The sequence below is a fragment of the Rhinolophus ferrumequinum genome, chromosome 18 (genome assembly GCF_004115265.2).
Source record: "Rhinolophus ferrumequinum isolate MPI-CBG mRhiFer1 chromosome 18, mRhiFer1_v1.p, whole genome shotgun sequence".
Lineage (NCBI taxonomy): Eukaryota > Metazoa > Chordata > Mammalia > Chiroptera > Rhinolophidae > Rhinolophus > Rhinolophus ferrumequinum.
Window position 1 is genome coordinate 59,930,628 of NC_046301.1, and position 19,420 is coordinate 59,950,047.

A 19,420-nucleotide genomic window follows, 5' to 3' on the forward strand; every position below is an offset into this window, starting at 1 on the left:
GGCCTTTCAGTGCCCTTTCTGGATGAAACTGGTCCCCTAACACTCCAGACCCTTCAAAGGATCCCTGGGAGGTGCCCAAGGCCAGAAGAAGAGACAGAGGTTCAGAGTAGTTAAAGCAGGGCTGGGTGTGAGGCCTGGGCCAGGAGGGAGGAGGATGGCCGGGTCCTCTCCCCACACTTTATATACCTTGAGCTGTAACAAGGCCAGCCTTGGAGGGTCCCCAGGAGGCCAGGCTGTTCCTTGGGCCTGGTCAGAATGGCGGATTTTTGGTCTTAGCCGAGGATGGGAGATATGGGTAACTCTTCACCTTCTCCCCACCCCTGCCTGTGGACTCTGATGCAAAGGACCCTCCCACAGTGGCTGAAGGGTTCAAATATGGCCCCTGGGACCCCACAAATCCCCATGCTCTGTGGTTCTGGCGATTAGAGGCTGCTAGGGAGCCCCGCACAGGTTTTCTCTGTGCCTGGGCCTCAGACAGCCTGTAGGGGCTGGTGCGGCCCTTGGGCTATTTTACATTCTGCAAGCCCCACCCTCACACACACTGAGTAGTGGATATTCCAGGGATCAGCCATCACCCTCGGACACCAATTGCCAACACATTTCCGGCCTGCACAGGGCACAGATTCGGACTCTGATGTGAGGTCAGGTGTCAGGACACACAGGCAGTAGGCTGAGGCCACCTTCCACTCCACCAGAAGCTGGGAGCCAGTCTCAGTTCTGGACCCATCGGGGCTATCCTCCACTGCTGTGCAGCCTCAGGCAACTTGCTCCTCCTCTCTGAGCCTCCTGGTCTTGTCTTCAGATGGCCTTCCTTCCCCCCCCCCCCCCCCCGACCCTGGTAAACACTGAGCTGCAGTAATACCAACTCTGCCTCTGCCGCCTCGCCCACCTCGCAGGCTGGGTCTGGGGTGGGAGTATGCGTGCTCTACTGGGTGACCCCCCCGCCACCTGCTGCCACAGGCTGCCTTAGGTTCCCCACCTGCCCCTGGCATTCTGGAGTCCTCTGCCACCCCTGGCCCTCCTCCCCCATGGTCCCACTGGCGGGCGGCATGGAAAGGGATGAGGGCTGGGGGGTTGAAAGCTTAGGATGACGTGCTGTGTGATCCTGGGCAAATCCCCTTGCCTCTACGGGACTCAGTCTCCCCATCCGTACAAATGGGCCTGAGGTGGCGACAGCCCATGAAGGTCTCCCAGTAGGAAGTTGTAGGCAGGGTTTTGGGGCACGGCTATACTTGAGGCTCTGGAAGGGTAGGGGAGGCTGGTCCCCCTGCCACATTTAACGGCCACCGTGCCGGGGGTTTGGCGGGGGGAAGGGGTGGCACGTGACCCAGCAGGCCGGCCTCTCCCTGTGCGCCCAGGCCAGCCCCTCTGCCCCGGACCTCCCTCCCCCCCACCAGCTGGCCTCTTGGCCCCTACCTGTGCCTGATAAATGCCCGCTGGATCCCTTGGTCCTAATCCCACAAAGGAACGGTTTGCAGGGGACGTGCCGGGCGTAGAGTAGGCTGCGGGGAGGAGAGAGACCGAGAGCCCGTTAGAGAAGGGGGCTGCGCGGGAGCACCCAGAGAGGGTGGCCGCTGCCCAGGGTCACAAAGAACCCAGCGCCCCTCCCCCCCAGGCCAATCCGGGCACCCAGAAAAACCCACAGTCACAGGCCCCTGGGGTTACAAGGGAGAGGCACCTGCTGGGAGCAAAGGCACAGGATGAAAGATTCATATTTCAGAAACCGCCTGTCAATTATTCAGGGTGCTCCACTACCTGGCACACCCTGCGACCGCGGCCTGAATCCCATGCAGGGCGCCATCAATTATTGAGGGCGCTTTATTTATTAATTTTCCTCCTGGAGAGGCACGGGGAAGGCCGGGTGCTCGCATCCACACACACACGTATATTTATTTTAGTCTCACCGATCACATTTTGTCGGCGAGTAAATTCACGGTTGGGTGCCACCGGGGCTCAGGGGCCTCAGACAGGCTGGGACTGGGATGGTGAGAGGGTCCCCACAGAGTCTCAGTCAGGGTGGGGTTAAGTGGGAGGCAGTGAGGATCCAGGGCTGTGGGGGGGAAGCAGGCTCCCGGTGCAGGGAAAGAGAGGGAACTGTTTATTCTGCATCTATTAAGTATCTACTGTATGCCAGACACTGGGCCTAATCCCATTTAACACTCAGTGGTCTCAATGAAGCCAAGATAATTATCCCCATTTCACAGATGAGAAAGCAGATAGTCAGTGGTCACCAACACCACATACTGACTCTACTCTGCACCTGGCATCGCACTAAATGTTCTCCCTAATCTTTTTTACCGACTTGTACCACACCTCTCTGAATCCGGTACTGTGACTGTCCCATTTTTTGGCTGAGAAACTGAGGCTCAGAGAGGGGAGGACATTTGCCCAAGGTCACACAGGGAGAGCTGCAGAGGCTGGATTCGAACCCAGTGTCCAGCTCTGCATTTGGTGTTCAGATACAGCTGCTCTGTAATGGAAGCTGCCCTGGGTCTTGGCAGGCAACGGATGTGGTGGGGGGAGGGGAAGGAATGTTGGGGGCAGGGGGTGCTGCATGCAGGGAAGGAGGCCAACGGGGCCCAGATGGTGCTGCTGGCCCCTCCTGATCAGGTGGGGTGAGGAATTTCATTTGGGGAACAAGGGAGAGAGACACTCAAAAAGGAGGTAAGGAGTAGAATGAGATGGTGGGAGAAGTCCGGGGGCTCTGAGACTGTCTGCCCAGGGCCCCTGATTGGAGAGGACAGGCCTGAGAGGAGGCAGGATGAGGCTCTGGGTGCTGAGGTAGGTGGCCCCAAGCGAAGCAGCCTGGTAAAGCATGGACGGCCCACCCAAGCCTGTTCTGGGGTCCAGGAAGAGGCTGGGTATAGAGCCCCCGTTGACAGGGTAGACCCCAGTGTGGGGAATCTGGGAGCAGCTTCTCAGCCTGGAGCAACCCTGGGTGGGGGAGTGCACTGCGGGCTGGTGAGCTGTAATTTGGAGCCACATCCAAAGGGTGGGAACCTCTAGAAGGTGAAGAGACCAACCCAGGGCCTTCCAGCAGGCTACCACCTGGAACCATGACTAGAGAGTGGAAGGTTCTAAAAGGTGAGGATACCAACCTAGGGCTTTCAACCAGGGTACCCACCCCCTGGAACCACACCCAGAGAGTGGGAAATTCCAGAAGGTCAGGTGGCTCAGTCAGGGTCTTCCAGGATCCAGGAGGCAGGTGGGGCATGTCCCCCCTACAGGTGTGGCTCCGCCCGGGTCACTGGCAAGAACAGGGCCTACTGTGGCCATTTCCCTGCCTCCCTCGAGAATTTAGAATTCTTGAATTTTTTATGTGAAATGTCCTGATTTGAACACAACAACAGATTCTCATTTTTCACAAACAAAGGGCACCTGGGGGCTGGGTAAGGCCCTCAGCCCACCAGCTGGAGATCTTCATCTATTGCCAGCTGCTTCTTGACACGGAGGAGGGCTTAGGGGTGCAGAGTGGGCGATGGGGACCCCGTGCCACTTGGCCAATCAGGGTAGACTGCAGACTTGCCCCTGCCATCTCCTAAGTCGCCCTGGCCCCACGTGGGCCCAACCCTGCGGCCCCAACCCAGGCCTCTATCTGGGGACCCACCAAACTCGCCAGTACCCACCAGGCCAGGCCTGAGCCCCCAACCCCAGCAGTCGGGGAGGGGAGTGGAGGGGGCCCCTCAGGGACGCCCGCCCTGCCACGGGCACCGCTTCCCGAGTGCTTACAGGGCGAGGTCGGCGACGTGCTTCCTCCCTCGGAGGTGGGTTTGGTGGCAGGGGGGAGCGCCAGCCGCGGCAGCCCGGGGGGCGGGGGTGCCAGCATCTGAGCAGAAAGGCAGTGACTGGACATTTTGAGCTGACCACTTCCATTTAACTGGGGGGAACAGAGAGACAGGTGGTTAAGGCGGCGGCGCCCCCTCACCTCGGGCTGCCGTCCTCGGCCTGCCTGGGGGACAAGGCTGGCGTGTCCAGACGAGTTTGGTGGGTACCGTGGGCCCCGCAGGCCTTTAGCATCCTGGGACCACACTGCCTTCGTCTCCTCCTTAAGCCACTTTAGACCCACACACTTTCCTTCCACGTGATGCCTCCTCATCCTAAACAACATGGGTCCACAACATGGTCTTTATGCTTTTCCTCATTACCAGGACCATCCACCGCTGCGTCTGCAGTTCCAAAATCTGCAACGCTCTGGAACACTGGAAGTTTTTTGTGGAAGTTTGGCAAAAGCCGGCCTGAGCTGCAGCTATATGACCGTGTTTGATTTCAAAGCATTTCATAAAATATATACTGTCAATTCTAACATCTGAAAAAACCTAAGTGGATCCCTGCAATGCACAAAACCCTTTAAAATAGAGGATCCACATCAGAGAGCCACCCAAGGCAGCCCAGGGCCCCAGGGAGGTCGCCTGGAGCCAAGTGTGGAGCAGAGGGGAGGTCTGCGCCCCCCAAACTCACCGGTCCAGGTTGCTGGCTGGCTGGGTCACAAGCCAGCGAGACGAGATCTTTGAGTGGGTCCTGTGGATTGAGGTGAGGTGGGTAGCGGATAGCCGTATGTGGGAAGTAGGTGGAGGCCGTCTGGGGCAGGATGGAGGTCGTGGGGAAGTGCAGGGCTGAGGATGGATGAGGGCTCCGGGCGATCCCTGTGGAGACAGGGAGGGGGCAGTCATGGGGGCTCTGCTCTGTGATGTTAGTGGGTCATGCCCACATCGCGGTGCATTTAATGACAGCTGCGGGACCTAGCAGTGCCTGCCACAGGCCAGGCCATGTTGTCATTCACACGCCCAAACATGCTGACTTTCAGGGAAAACCTTTGGGTTCTGGTGTCACCCCTGCTTTTTTTTTTAAACAGAGAATGACATGGTGGCTTTCAGAGGTTATATCCCTGCCCCAGGCCACACAGCAAGCAGGTAGCCAACCCAGGGTTCAAGCCCAGGCTGTCTGGTCCCATGGCTCGTTCTGTAAAGGGCCAAGTGGTCAGTACTTTTTGAAACTTGAGATATAATTTGCATACTATAAAATTCACCTTTTTAAAGCATACAATTTTCTTAGCAAATTCAACTATAACTGTAATCTCTTTTAGAAAATTTTCATCATCCCAAAAAGAAGGCCCCCATCCCCCACCCCAGCCCCTGGCAACTGCTAATCCACGTCTTGTCTGTGGACGTGCCTGTTCTGGACATTTCCCATAAGTGGAATCACACACTGTGTGGCCTTGTGTGTCCGGCTTCTCTCATGAGCCCCGTGTGTTCAGGTCCATCCACGCTGTGGCGAGTGTCAGCGCCTCCCTCCTTTTCATTGACCAAATAACATTTCATTGTGGTATTTGCTTTTTTTTTTTGGCTAAACAATTCAGTGATTTTTTTTTTTTTTATTATATTCATTCTCTAATTCCAGAACATTCTCATCACCCCAAAAAGGAGCCCTGTGCCCATTTGTAGTCACTCTCCCTTTCTCTCTCTAGCCTCCGGGCAGACAGGAAATATTTTTGGCTTTTTGGGCCATATGGTCTCTGTTGCAACTACTCAACTCTGCCATCATAGCCTGAAAGCAGCCACAGATTATATGTAAATGAATGGGTGTGGCCATGGGTTAATAAAACTTTATTTATAAGAACACACGCCATGGGCCATGGTTGGCCACCCACTGGCCTAAACTACTGTGCTATGTTGATTTAGGTCCCTATATGGACCTAAATCATTATCATCGTAACAATGGGGTAACAGGCAATCGAGAGCTTGCCACGACTTCTCATTCTGTCCTAATGACAGCCCTGGGAGGGGGAACCCCAACTAACAGGTGAGCACAGGGAGGGCCAGGGGCAGAGTGACTGGCTCAGCTCACACCCTGTGGTTGCTGGAGCCTGTCTCCCTCTGCTGTGAGTGTGACGCTTCCTGTCCATGTGCCTGGGAGCACCCCTGTATCACCTGCATGGCCTGCCTCCTTCTGGGACCACCGGAAACCATTGTCTGTTTGTGGGTTGCTCAAGTGTGACATAGGGAAGCAGGTTGAGGGGTGAGCCACAGGCGTGTGCACCTCCTTCTCACGCAAACGGGGAAACTGAGATCCAAAGAGACAAGTCAGGCCTGGGTGCTCTCCACTGTGGCATTTCCAGGCTTCCTTGCCCAGCAGGGTGGCTATAGTAATGGGACTTCTTGGCCGTGAAAGGCCTGATCAGAGGGCCGGGCTTCCCCTCCCTGCCTGGGCCCGTGGTGCTCACCACTGTGCACAGCGATGACGGGCCGGTGGTGCTGGGTGAAGCTGGAGAGGCGCGGCGAGTCCTGGGGTGACGGGCTGTTGAAAGGTGACTTGTCCATCTCTGTTTTCTTCACCGGGGATGAGATGCCTGTGTGGGAAAGGGCCTGAGGGTCACAGGGCTGTGGGCACCCCTCGCTTCCCTGCGGGGGCCCTGCCCCTTTATTCCAGCAGCCTGTAGGCAAGGGCCTGGGGGCCCATTTTACAGACAGAGCAAACCGAGGCTCAGAGCAGCGAAGGTAGCTGCCTGGGGTCCATGGCCTTGATGCCAACATGGGCCCCTGATGTCACAACCTGGCCTCCCACGTCCTCTCCTTCCAGAGCTAAGTCCCCCCAGGGGATGCCAGAGTCCTGGAGAATGCAGCAGGATGAGCAGAGGGGAGGGCCCTGGCGAGCTGAGAGGACACAGACAAGCCTCTGAGCAGCTGTGCTCACGTTCCCTCAATCTTACTGGGGGAAGGAAGAGAACCTTCCTTTCAGGGTCATTGCGAGGATTAACTGAGATACAACATGTGAAGCTATTAGACCAGAGCCTGGAGCACACCCACTCGCTGGAATTACTTGCTAATTGTCATTCCTCCGAAGACGGGGTCCTTACTACCTCCCCTGCCCTGGCCCGGGGGAACCCTGACAGCTCAGCCCCTTGTACCTTCCTGAATGAACGAACGAATGAATGAATGGTGTAACATAGGCGCGCCGGCACTCATGGAGACCCCGGCACAGACTGAACACTGGCTCATGATACAGAAGATGTACCACACCAGTGCTAGGCACACATTAGCCCTGAAGAAACATGAGTGCCCCTTGCCCTCCTCCCTGCACCCCCACCTTTGCCATCCTCTGGATATGAGAGCTAAGGATGGTGGTGTGCTCCCCAAAATGCAGGGTCCTGGGCCCGGTCCCATTCCTGGAATTGGTTTCTCAGAGAAGTGGGGCCCAGAGAAGTATATGTTTGGAAACTATTTTTAAAGTTTCTTTTAGGGTGAAATGCACCCACTGAGGCCATGGTGAGGGGTTTGACTTTCCTGCCACCCAGCACATGGTCCCTGCTCCAGGGTCTGTCCCTCAGCACTGCTGACGTCACGGCCGTCCTGGGCACTGGGGCTGAGCAGCCTCTGGGCCCCACCCACTCGGTGCCAGGAGTTGCCCCCATGTGACAAGCACAGATGTCCAGTATCCCCTGAAGGAGGAGTCACCCCAGCTAGAACCCCTAGCCCTCCTCGGAGGCATGCTGTCACTGTTTCTGGGGGCTCCTCCGACGGTTCTATGGGTGGGCATCTGCACATGTCTCCCAGCGTGCTGCTGCACCCTTTCCTTCGTGGCATTTCCACATAGGGAGCTTCCTGTCCTCTCTAACAGCAGAGCTTGGGGTGAGCCAGATCTGAGAACCAGGCCACCTGATGGCTACTCAGGCAGTTAACTGCTTTTGCTGTTACAAACCCCACAGTTCTTGATGGCCCTGAGGACGCACCACGCTGTGTGAGTGCGCATGTCCTGGCACATGAATTGGCAGGGCAGAGGGAGTCAGGGCCCATGCCTTCCCAGGAAACAGGAGGAGCTGGTGGGACCCAGGGCTATGGGCAAGAGAGGAGGCTGGTCCTGTGGGGGGGGAGGGGTGTGTGTGTGCGTGTGTGTTCGCGCGTGCGCACGCTGAGCAGGATGGGTGGCGGGCTGCAGCAGAACGAGGTTAGGGCTGTCAGACGCTCACTTAGGAGGATTTCCTAGAACAGCCTGTCCTGGATGGAAATAGCCTGGCGCAGCCCTGCCCCCAAGAGCTTCCTGCCTGAGATGGAGCCTGTAGGAGCCAGGGCAGGCGGGAACCTGGCGGGCGCTGCAAGAATAACCCTTCCTGCTCCTGGGCAGGCTCCAGAGGGCCCTGAGCATGCACCCCACATCTGGGCATCCCGTTTGTTCAGCAAATAGGCCTGTAATGCCCCAATTTGAGGCACTGCCGTCCAGTAACACAATGGCCATATGTCCCCCATCTGAGCCCCAGATCTCCACTTAACCTGTAATATTCCCCCCATCTGAGCGGCCATCTCCCTCTCAACACACACCTACAGGTCCCCATCTGAGCATCCTGTATGCACCCATTGGAGACATGTGCCTTAATGAACACACATACCTGTCTGTCCCCACTGAAGCACACACTCTGCAATGAACAGGCAGGCCTCTATGGCTCTCCTCTGAGTATCCATCCGTTTGCATCACAAACCAGGCCATCCACACTGGAATACCAGCTCTACTGGGGAAGGGGTCCACTCTAGCTGACCACTGGGTCTCCAGGGCCCCAGAACGCAGGGTTAGTGAGTGTGTGTGTACACGGATGGAGCGCTTCGTTCTGGTGAGACGAGCCGCCATTCAGTGAGTGTTTACTAGCTGTGAGGCCTCTCTCCGTTGGCACCACAGGAACTGGGGTTGCCTGACTCTCTGTGGGGCCGTCCTGGGCCCTGCGGGGTGCTGAGCAGTATCCCTGCGCTCTCCCACTCGATGCCAGGACCACCCTCAGTCACGACACCAACAGATGTCCCCAGACACCTCCCAGTGTCCCCTGGGAGCAGAACCACCCCACTAAAGACCCTTTTCAAGGTCTTGCGCAGAGCACTCTGAGCCTGTTCTGTCATCCTCACAACTACCCATTCAGGGCTTATGGGAGTCGCCCCCGTGTCACAGATGTGGAGACAGAGGCCTGAAGGGAGAAGTCACTTGCCCAAGGCCAAAGTCAATTAAGTGGTGGAGCTGATATTCAAACTCAACTCTAACTCTACAGGCCATGATCCGTCACCCCCTTTTGCCCTTCAAGTTCAAACAGAGATAGGAGAGCCCCGGGAGGGGTGGGGGGTTGCCTGCTTCACCTATATAATAACCGCCCATCTGTGGGGCCTACGCCCCCTGCAGGAGGGCTGCAGAAGCAGCAAAAACAAAGCACCCTGGGAGCTGAGCAGAGGGTGCCCTCTTTCTGCCTTGCTTGGATGGGTAATCAGGGAAGGCCTCAAGAGGTGGTGGCCAGGAGGAAAAAGGACACTCCTGGCCTGGGCATGGAGGGGGCAAAGGCCTAGAGACTGGCTCATCAGGCCTCAGCGATGTGGCTCCAGGGGTCTTGCCTGGGTGGGGCTGGCATGATACCCCCAGACCTCTGCCCCTCCCAAGCACCAAAGTGTGGCTGTTGGGGGTGCAGCATTAGCTGCTCACAGTAGCCACAGCAGAGGAAGGGAGAATGCTCTAATTAGTTTAACCCCCTTAATGAGCAGCTAATTGGGGGCTGTCTAGACAGGAAGCTGGAGGAAGCCAGAAGGAGGAGAAAGAGGAGGGGTGGGGGGAGGAGGGAGAGGAGGAGACACAAAGCCATGTCCCCCACTAGGCTGTGCGCACTCGCAGGACAGGGACAGACATACAGTCGGGGTTTTTACCGAGGCTGTCATAGGAGGGAGTGAGTTTGCCATCACCAGAGGCAACCAATGGAAACGAAAGGGGGACAGGCCTCCTGTGACATTCCCTTCCAGCTCCATGATTCCTCATCACACACCAGATGCTGGTACAGGTTTCCTCCTCGTCCTCTCTTATTGCTGTCACTCCCATTGCTGCCATTCTCAAGGGGCAGGAAGGTCAGACCAAGCCCCAGTGACTTGCTCTAACATTTCCTTCTTTTTAAAACTGTTTCTTTTTTGAACTTCCTAAATAGAAAACTAGACTGTTTATTTCCAACCTTACTCTTTTCCTAATCAATAGACTTATGCTATAATTTTCCCTCTCCGGGATGATGTTGCTTCCATCACGGAGACTGTCTTTCAGCTCGAAACAGTGGACACTTTATATGCAGACAGGCTCTTCAATCACACAGTTCATAAGAAATGCTTTTGAGTTCCCAATCAGTAAATGACAGGGCAGAAGACTCCCAATATGTCTTCTACCCTTCTTCTGTAGTAACAGAATCCTCAAATTTGGGATGGGCACATAATTGCCCAAAATAAGACTACAGTTCCCAGTGTCCCTCTGTAGCATTAGTCACATGACTAATGCAGGGGCACAGAGACAAGCAAAAGAGGTAAGTGCATCTTTCGAGAATTATTCATAAAGGAAGACAACATGCCCAGACTTGATCCTTCTTTTTTCTTGCTAGCTGGAATGCAGACATGATGACTGGAGCTCCAGCAGTTTCTTGGACCATGAGGTGGGAATGAAAACCACATTCAGTGGAGCACAAGGCAGGAGCCTAAGTCCCTTATATCACACTTGCCCAGGGCTGCTGATGGCTGGCCACTTCCTTGTGGGAGAAATGTACCGTCCTTTTGGGATTTCTGTTTCTCACAATCAAACTTAAAGCTTATTGAATACAGAATCTTTATAGAGACAAACCTGACAGACGGGGAACCCACAGATAGAACCAAAGAAACACTTTGACCCAAATTAGAGCCTAACAAATACAGAGACAGGTCCTCCCAGAGTTAGGTACCTGCTCTGGGAGCTCACACCGTGAAAGATGGAGGACACTTGGGACCTCAGCTGTCAAAACCAGATGTGTTAGAGACCGATTCAAAGAGATGGGAATTTTATAGACAGGAGCAACAATAAACTCGCCTGTTTCCTGGGCACTCATCAGGTGCCAGACCGTTGCTTTATGCACATTCTACCATTTCCTCCTCCTGACTTTCTGAAAAATGAATGATCTCATCACTCCCATTTTGGAGATGTGGAAACTGAGGCTCAGAGTGGTGGGGTCACCAGGAAGCTGTAAGGGCTGGTGGACTCCAGTCCACATTCGTAAGCACTAGGCTATCCCATGGGGTGAACCCTTCCTTAATAAGGCACAAAGGATTAGATACAGTGGTGGTGCTTCTGAAATTAGGGGCAAGACCCTGCAGAAAATACGAGGAAAGACAGGGACGCCGTTCCAGTGTAACACAAGCCTGTGGGCCACTTTGCACACCATTTCTGGACAGTCACAGATGCGGCCAGCTAGAGAGCAGAACCTTAAAGTGAAAGAGATGAGAATGAGAACTGCGGTAGAGATGGGAACCCCAAAGAAGGGAAATCTTTGGAGAAAGCCCTTGGGGACACAATATGTAAACAAAGAATCCCCAGGAGCTAGCGCTCAATAGAAAAGAGACCCTATGGAACTGCTGACACTACTGAATAGGAACCCCACGACAGTATGCAGAGAACCCTGTGAAGACAAAACAGAACAAAATCTCCCTAGAAAAGGACCCTATGAGAAAAGAGACAGGGCTCCTACACAACTAGAATCACACAGGGTAAGATCCCATGGTAATGTCGTATATATAGGAAATCCAATCCATGTTGGACCCCAATAAGGGTTCCTACATCTCAGGACCCTCGAGCTGGGACCTTCTAGATGAGGTCTATGGCAAGTCCCTGAAAAAAGCACCCTGTTGATCAGAATCCCTATTGAGTCAATTCTGTAGCTCAAGAACCGCACAAAGATGGGCCCCTCACAGGCAGAGAGCAGGAAAGTCGGGAAAGGAACAGACTTCGCCCTCCCCGGCCTGAGCGGAATCAAAAAGGCGCCGGGAACGTGAGCCCGAACTTCACTTCTGAGAGCGCAGCTCGCGTGACTACAACTCCCAGGAGGCCGAGCGGTTCTAGGCACGCATCCCGCTCCCTGGCGCCCACGCAGTGCCGGCCGGAATACGTAGTCCCCGCCGCCGTAACCCCGACCGGAAGGCCGGCTCCACCCCCGCAGCCAGCCCCACCTCCTTCCATGTCCTCTGTCCAGTTTCGGCTGCTACTCGTGGGAGAGCTGGGTGAAGTGTAGTAATCACCGCCGGGGCTCGTATCCACATCTTCCTCCATGGAGCCTGATTTGTGCCGCTTGCTCCTAAAGGGTGAGGGAAGCAGAGCGCAGGCTGGTTACCACAGAGACACGGGCGGAGGCGGCGGGCTTTGCAAACTTCCGGTCCTCAGGGGGTGGGGCGAGAAGAGCGCTCTCACGAGACATCATGGAAACCGCGGACTTTCAGCCAGTTTTATTAACACCTGTTTCAAACTGCGGTTGCTTAGGTGGCACACCCGGGGCCAGAGGCTGGGAGGGACTCACAGCAAGCTAGCAAGGTGCAGACTGAAGGCTAGTCACTTGGCCTACTGGAATCCTCAGAACAACCCAGTAGGATTATGATCCCATTTCACAGATGAGGAAACCAAAACAAACACCATGTGACCAGCTCATGGTCACACAGCATATATCATCAAGAGCCAGTGGCTTCATTCCCATGGAGTCTCTCAAGGGCTGGGCCTATAGGACTCAAGCCTAGAGTGGGGTGTCAGGGCTGGGGAAAGAGATACTCAGGGCTGAGTTTTGAAGGATGAGGAGTTTCCCAAGTGGACCGTGAAAACAGGCATTGCAGGGACAGGAATGAGTCAGCTGGGGCCAGATGGAGGTGGGTGAGAGGTCGTGAAATGCCCAGAGATGGGGACCCGGTCACGTACCCACTGGAGGAAGTGCTGGGTAGCGTTCTTCTCATGCCAGTGCTGGCTGGATTCAGGTCGTATGCCAGATGCCCCTGTAGCTCCCCCAGGGAGAAGTTGGGTCCTGTTCCTGTCACCACAGGTGCTGCAGAAAGTGGCAGAGAGGTGAATGAGGGAGGGAGCAAGGTCCAGGACTGCAGTTGGCCCTAGAAGGGCGGGGAGAGCCATCTGGGGGCAGGTGGTCAGAATGAGAACTCCTTCCCAAATTGGCCTGATTCCTAATTTGGCTGAAACTGGTGTTATTCTATGGATCAGAAGACCAAGGCCATCGGGATAGGCCAAGGTAGCATTGTGAGGCAGAGGCATAGTCAGAGCTGGAGGCCAAGCTTCTCAGCACTCCCAGAGGCCAGGCTCTGCTGATCTGGATAGGAGGGTGATGGTCACAGTTAAGCAGAACTTTGAGGTGGGATTCAAACGGGGGTGTCTGAGGGAGTGGAATGGGTCACCAGTGTTTTCATAGGGAAGACAAGAGGACAGGAAGTAAAGCGTGTAGGGGAGGTAGAGCCCTCTGGGGTCTCCTCCTGGGACAGAGTAGGGGAGGCCCCAGGAAGGAAGGATGCTGGGCAGAAGGTTCTTTAGCTCTTCCACTCAGCATCTGAAGTCTATTTCCTTTGGAGGAGCGTGTCACCTTGATCTTGGGCTCTTCCTAGGATACTGCCCTTCCTAGGAACCTTGGCTTGGTGGTGGTGATGGGGTGGCTGGAGAAGACGAGGGGGTAAGGCGGGGGTGGGTTCCTTCCTCCTCCCTGAGCCCGTCCCCTCTCCCTGAGATCCTCTTAGTCTCCATCCCAAGGTCGCTTCTCTTTCAACACCACTTATCCTGTACGAACCCCTCCCCTCACTAGGTCCCAGCCCAGGGTGGGTGGGAACACTCACTCCGGGACACTTGGATGAGCTCGGTGACACTGAACACACCGGAAGTGATGAAGCTCTCCTGGAAGTCAGTCGTGTCTGGAATAGGGAGAGAAAGGGGGTCAGCAGGTCTGTTTCCCTTCTCGACACCTTGGGGCTGCCCAGTCTCCAGGGGCTGGACCCAGCGTGGGCAGTCACCCCGTCCACCCCCTGCAGTCCTGCAGTGGGGAGCTAGCCAGCTAAGCCCCACTGGTTTGATTGAGTGCCTCCACTCTCACAGAGCTGGAGCATACGTTCTTTTCTTAGTATCCTCAGCCAGTCTCCCCTTCTCGGGAGGCCCCAGATGGGCTCCATATCCAGCCTCGCCTTCATGCAGGACTCCCCTCCCCATCCTGTAGCAGGCTGCAAGCATAGACTGGACCTGGGTTCAAATCTTGGCTCGGCCACCCACTTCGCTGTGATCTGGTGCAAATCCCTTCCCCTCCCTGAGCCTTGATGATCCCTAATCACGAAAATGGGGTCCACACACCCGGTCATCTGGGCAGCTGTGAGATACGAAGCAAACTATCTAGGAGGGGTGGGCTTGCTCTCCTTGCATCACTCATCATCCCAGGCAACCCTACCGTTTCATATCCTTCTCCCTCCAGACTGGGAGCTCCACAAAGGCAGGGATGTCTCTGCCCAGGCCCAGCCGTGTCCCCAGTGCCTAGACTAGAGCCTGTCAAATAGGCTCAGAATGACAGGTTGAATGGAGGGTCCACGAGCAGCAGTTAAAATCCTGTGTCCCCAGAACTGCTCCTTCCCAATGTCAAAGGAAGAGGACCCTCCTCTCCGGGCTTGGTGTGGTTTATACACGAATGATCACAACAGCATGACCACATCAACCCAAACTGGAAACAACCCAAGTGTCCATCAGTGGATGAATGGATCAATACAACGTGGCCCGTCCACACACTGGAATATTACTCAGCCACGAAAAGGAGGGAGGCGCTGACACTCACTACAACGTGGATGGACCCTGAACACATGATGCTCATGAGAGAAGCCGGACACACGAGGCCACACAGTGTGGGATTCCATCTATGTGAAATGTCCAGAACAAGCAAATCCACAGAGACAGAAAGTGGTTAGTGGTTGCTAGGGGCGGGAGGAGGGGGATGGGGACAGGGTTTCTTTTAGGGTGATGAAATGTTCTGGAATTAGTAGTGATGGTTGCACAACATTGTGAATGTACTAAATGTCACTGGATTTTACATTTTAATATGGTTAAAATGATACATTTTATGTGTATTTTGTAATACAATTTTTAAAAAGCTTTTATTTATTTTAAGTGTGTTTTCCTAGGACACACCAGCTCCAAGTCAAGCAGTTGTTTCAATCTAGTTGTGGAGGATGCAGCTTACACTGGCCCGTGTGAGGATCGAAGTGGCAACCCTGGTGTTATGAGCATCTTGCTCTAACCAACGGAGCTAACCAGCCGCCCCCTATAACACAAAATTTAAAAAAATATATCATTAAGTCTGGGGCAGCCGGATGGCTCAGTTGGTTGGAGCACAGGCTCTGAACAATGGGGTTGCCAGTTCAATTCCCTCATGGGCCAGTGAGCTGCGCCTTCCACAACTAGATTGAAGACAGTGAGCTGCCGCTAAGCTTCCAAAGGGGCAACCAGATGGCTCGGTTGGTTGGAGAGAGCTCTCACGGTTCAGTTCCCGCATGGCAGCCCCCTGCAACTAAGATTGAAACCGGTGACTGGACTTGGAGCTGAGCTGCGCCCTCCACAACTAGATTGAAGGACAATGACTTGGAGCTGATGGGCCCTGAAGAAACACACTGTTCCCCAATAAAATTTTTTTTAAATAAATATGAAGTCCAACATAAGGTGTGTCAGGTAGGGGTAAGGCAGGCAGGGTTGGGGAGCCTGCAGGGAAGGAGACCTATCTTACCCAAAGGACTCAGACAAGGCCTCGCTGAGAGGTAACATTTTACCAACACCATAGGGTACTGGTGGATAATAGGAATACATGAGTTAAAATTTGGATACTGCCAAGAACCACACCTGGCAGTATTGGCTATTCTTAATGGGGTGATCTTAAATGTGATGTTTTGCCTCTTCCCCAGGGGCCACAAAGTTGCTGGTGGTGCAAACGGCCTGTGCAAAAGACCTTGGGGTTGGAACACACTTGGCGAGTTGGAGGCTAGCAGGGCTGGAGCGGAAGGAACCAGGGAGAGTGGTCAGAGAGAAGGTAGGACAGGCAGGCAGGCATCTCAGCATGGGGGGGCAGTGTATGCTGGGAGCAGTTCTTCTCCAGGCCCCCAGGGGGCAGCATGGGCCACAGGGAGCTTACCACTGAGCTCAGTTCCCAAGCTGTCGGAGACCCTGGATGGTCGGGCAACCCCAGCCTCCCTGGTTACAAGCTTTGTGCACACCATTTATTGAGCACTTACTATCTTCCCAGGCTCATGCTGGTATGCTCAGGGCCACAACATCCTGGGGAGGACAGGGCGGTGGTCCCCCAGTGTCCAGGGGAAGTGGCCATGGCTGCTTCCTGCTGACCCAGCTGGCCAGCTGGTGTCAGCACGCCCCTCCGCCCTCCCCCCACCGGGGTTTCCTGTTTGTGCAGCGCTTGCCCAGCTCCATCTCCAGGGGACTCCCTGGCGAGCAGGGAGGAAGTGATTTCCTCCGCCAGACGCTGGAGCTCCCCAGGGGGTCAGGCCAAGCGCTGCTGCCCCACGCCGGCCTTGAACATCTGGCTTGGACGGAGGTGCCTGGGGATTTCGGGAGGCCATGGAGGACTCAGGGTCACAGACGGCCAGTGAGCAGCAGTCTGGGGGGGGGCCTGTGAACCTCCTGGAACCAGCTGGCCTCCCTGGGCGTGGCTGTGCCGGTCCATCCAACCGGATGCCCTCACACACTGGTTGTTTCTTCCTTCCTTTCTTTTTATCTCTCCTTCTTACTCGTCCCTGATACACCATCTCTCCAGTTTCTCTTTCTCTCTGCTTCATTCCTCCCTCCTTTCTCTACAAATATTTATTGAGCACCTACTGTGTACCAGGTCCTATTCTAGGCTGAGTGCACAACAGTGATCAAGACAGACAAAAACCTCTGCCCTTGAGGTGATATTCCATTAGGAGAGAGAAGCAAATACATATGCAATTACTAACTTTCTCTGAAAAAATAAAATAGAGGGCGGTGATCAATCAAGAGAGGCTTAGGCTGCTTGAGCTCAGGGACTCAGGGAAGATCTCTCTGAGAGGGGGGCATCTGAGCTGAGACCCGGGAAATCTGGAGGGGGAGAGCAGATAGCAGATGTGCAAAGGTCCTGGGGTAGAACTTCAGGCAGAGGGCACATGTGCAAAGGTCCTGGGGTAGAACTGTGCCTGGCATGTTGAAGGAACAGTAAAGAGGTACTTGTGGCTGGAGCAGAGTGAGTGAGGGGGAGAGAAGGCAGAGGCAAGGGCAGGGAGGGAACAGGGCAGGTCGTTCATTCAGGGCCTTGGGGGCTGCAGGGAGGACTTGAGCTTTTTACCCAGAAGAGACAGGACCCCTGGAGGGCTGTGGGTAGAGGAGGGGTGGGATCTGTGGCACCTTCTGGCCACTTCGGGGAGGACAGACTGGGGGGGTCGGGATCCTGGGGGGATCAGGGCAGAATCAGCTTCTGAATCCTTTCCGTCCTTCAGGGCTCTACCTCTGGCAAACTCACCCACTTTCCATCCCCCAACACAGAACTGACTTATACTACTCATTGTTAAATGTCCCATGGGACTGCAGGGCCCTCCAGGGCCCCTCTCGTGGGATGAGTACCTTGGAGCCCAGGCACTGGGAGCTCAGAGTTGTGGGTTCAAAGCACTGGGTGGCCGTGGGCAGGCCTCTTAACCTCTCTGAGCCTCAGTTTCCTCATCTGCAAAATGGAACAACACAGCACCTACCCCACAGCATCGCTGTGAGGAATGAACCGTTCATACTTGTATGTGTAAAGCATGCGCCCAGAGCCACACAGAGTACATGGGGGTGCTCAGAAAATGATATCCAAATAAAAGATGGGAATGGGGCTGTGCTCTCCACCCCTCCCTTCCCCAGACTCACCCAGCGTGATGGGCTTGCTGTCCTCCTGGTCAGAGCCCATCCCTGCCCGGGGACTGCCACTCTGTTCTGCATCTGCAAAGAAAGAGAGGAGGAGTTGGTGACACTGCAGGGACCCCCACCCCAAGAGGAGAGGATGGCCCCTGAACATGCGAGGACCCGGGGTCTCTGCTTGGCCCCCTCCCTTGGCTGCTGTCCCAGAAGATCACGGATGTCTGGCCGGGCACCTGCAGACCCCAGTGCAGGTCCCCACGTGCTGGAATGTGGCCTCACGTACAGTGCAAGAACCTATGTGCAGGGGCTGGCTCTGCTGTGGGTTAGAACTCTTCCCACTCTGAGCCTCAGTTTCCTCATCTGTGAAATAGGGTAGTTCGTTTAATCCAGCCTTAAACCTAGGAGGGAGGAGCTATCATCCCTATCTTACTGGCATGGGGAAACTGAAGACCAGTAAGAAGTCTTTGAGCCCTCGGGCCCCCTCCCCTCGGCCTTGAAGTCCTAAGGGTTCAGCCCCTGGTCTTGGGGGGCCACTCGGCCCCCAAAGAGGGGGCAGAAGGGCGTCCCTCTGTAGCTGGAATGCCCCCACCCACCTGCCTGGCATGGGGGCTCCCTCCCGCCCCGGCGTCTGCCCCTCCATCTTATCTAAAAATAATCAGGCTCCTTGGCAGACGGGTATAGCAGACAGACGCTGAGCTCAGCTTTATCGGCTCCGGTGGCCTGGATGGAGGGTGATCATGCCAGCTCGCTCTATAGTCCCCACATCCACTCAGGACCGGGGCTGTGGGGGGCACATGGCTGAGCCCAGCCGGACAGGGATCCCCAGACTCACTCATCTGTCTCTCAGGTCAAACAGGAAGGTGGTGGAAATCACTATCAAATACCAGAGAGAGAATCAGGGCACTCCACCTGCCACACCCCAAAGCTGGGAGTGTGTGTGTGTGTGTGTCCCCTCAGGCAAGTCACTTAACTGTTCTGAGCCACAGTTTTCTCCCCTTTCAAATGATTGTGAGCATCACCCAGACCCAGCAGGAGGTAGTAAGGACATAATACATATGAAGTGTTTAGGGCATACATGGTAACATCAATCACATTATTATTACTGTTCTTACAATCACTAAGTTTTTTAAATCTCTAAGATGATCGCAAATATGGCACTTTATTGTTCCCATTTTGTATGTTCCCTTAAATCCTTAAGATAGCTACAAAGCTGGCATTATTATTGTTCCTATTTTATAGGCAAGGAAAACGAGTTAGAAAATGAAACGTTTCCCACCCCAAGCCACTTGTGCTCTGTTATGAAGGTCACAGGTGACTCTTGGAACAATACGGGGATTAGTAGCACCGATCCCCTGTGCAGTCAAAAATCCTTGTATAATTTGACTCCCCAAAAACTTAACTAATAGCTTACCGGAAGCCTTGACCACAAGCCTTATTGATAATGTAAATAGTCAATTCATATATATTTTGTATGTTATACGTATTATGTACTGTATTCTTACAATAAACAAGAGGAAAAAAGGTTATTCGGTAAGTCATAAAGAAGAGAAAATACATTTCCAGTATTTACTGAAAAAAACCCCACGTGTAAGTGGACCCGCACAGTTCAAACCCATGCTGTTAAGGGTCAGCTGTATTTCGTTCCTTGGTTTGTGTGGGCAGCCAGACCTCCAACGCCCTGTGTGTGCGTGAGCCGGCTGGCTGCTGGGATCAGATGCCTGAGTTCCCATCTGTCTGGGAGCCTCAGAGGAGGTGT

General features: G+C 54.7%; 1 protein-coding gene across 5 annotated transcripts in view; it reads right to left on the bottom strand.

Annotated features, from left to right (window-relative positions):
- The window catches only part of NFIC (nuclear factor I C), a 67,323-nt gene that overhangs the window by 8,991 nt on the left and 38,912 nt on the right, over positions 1 to 19,420 (bottom strand). For 2 of the 5 annotated variants that reach the window (XM_033134705.1, XM_033134703.1), the window contains exons 3-10: positions 17,674 to 17,745; positions 13,614 to 13,688; positions 12,700 to 12,823; positions 11,967 to 12,091; positions 6,221 to 6,346; positions 4,459 to 4,643; positions 3,730 to 3,877; positions 1,417 to 1,502 (exon numbers count right to left, since the gene is read on the bottom strand). In XM_033134705.1, coding sequence (XP_032990596.1) covers positions 1,417 to 1,502; positions 3,730 to 3,877; positions 4,459 to 4,643; positions 6,221 to 6,346; positions 11,967 to 12,091; positions 12,700 to 12,823; positions 13,614 to 13,688; positions 17,674 to 17,745 — 941 coding nt within the window. The remainder of the gene's footprint in view (positions 1 to 1,416; positions 1,503 to 3,729; positions 3,878 to 4,458; positions 4,644 to 6,220; positions 6,347 to 11,966; positions 12,092 to 12,699; positions 12,824 to 13,613; positions 13,689 to 17,673; positions 17,746 to 19,420) is intronic. The other 3 variants (XM_033134707.1, XM_033134706.1, XM_033134708.1) reach the window with 2 other exon arrangements.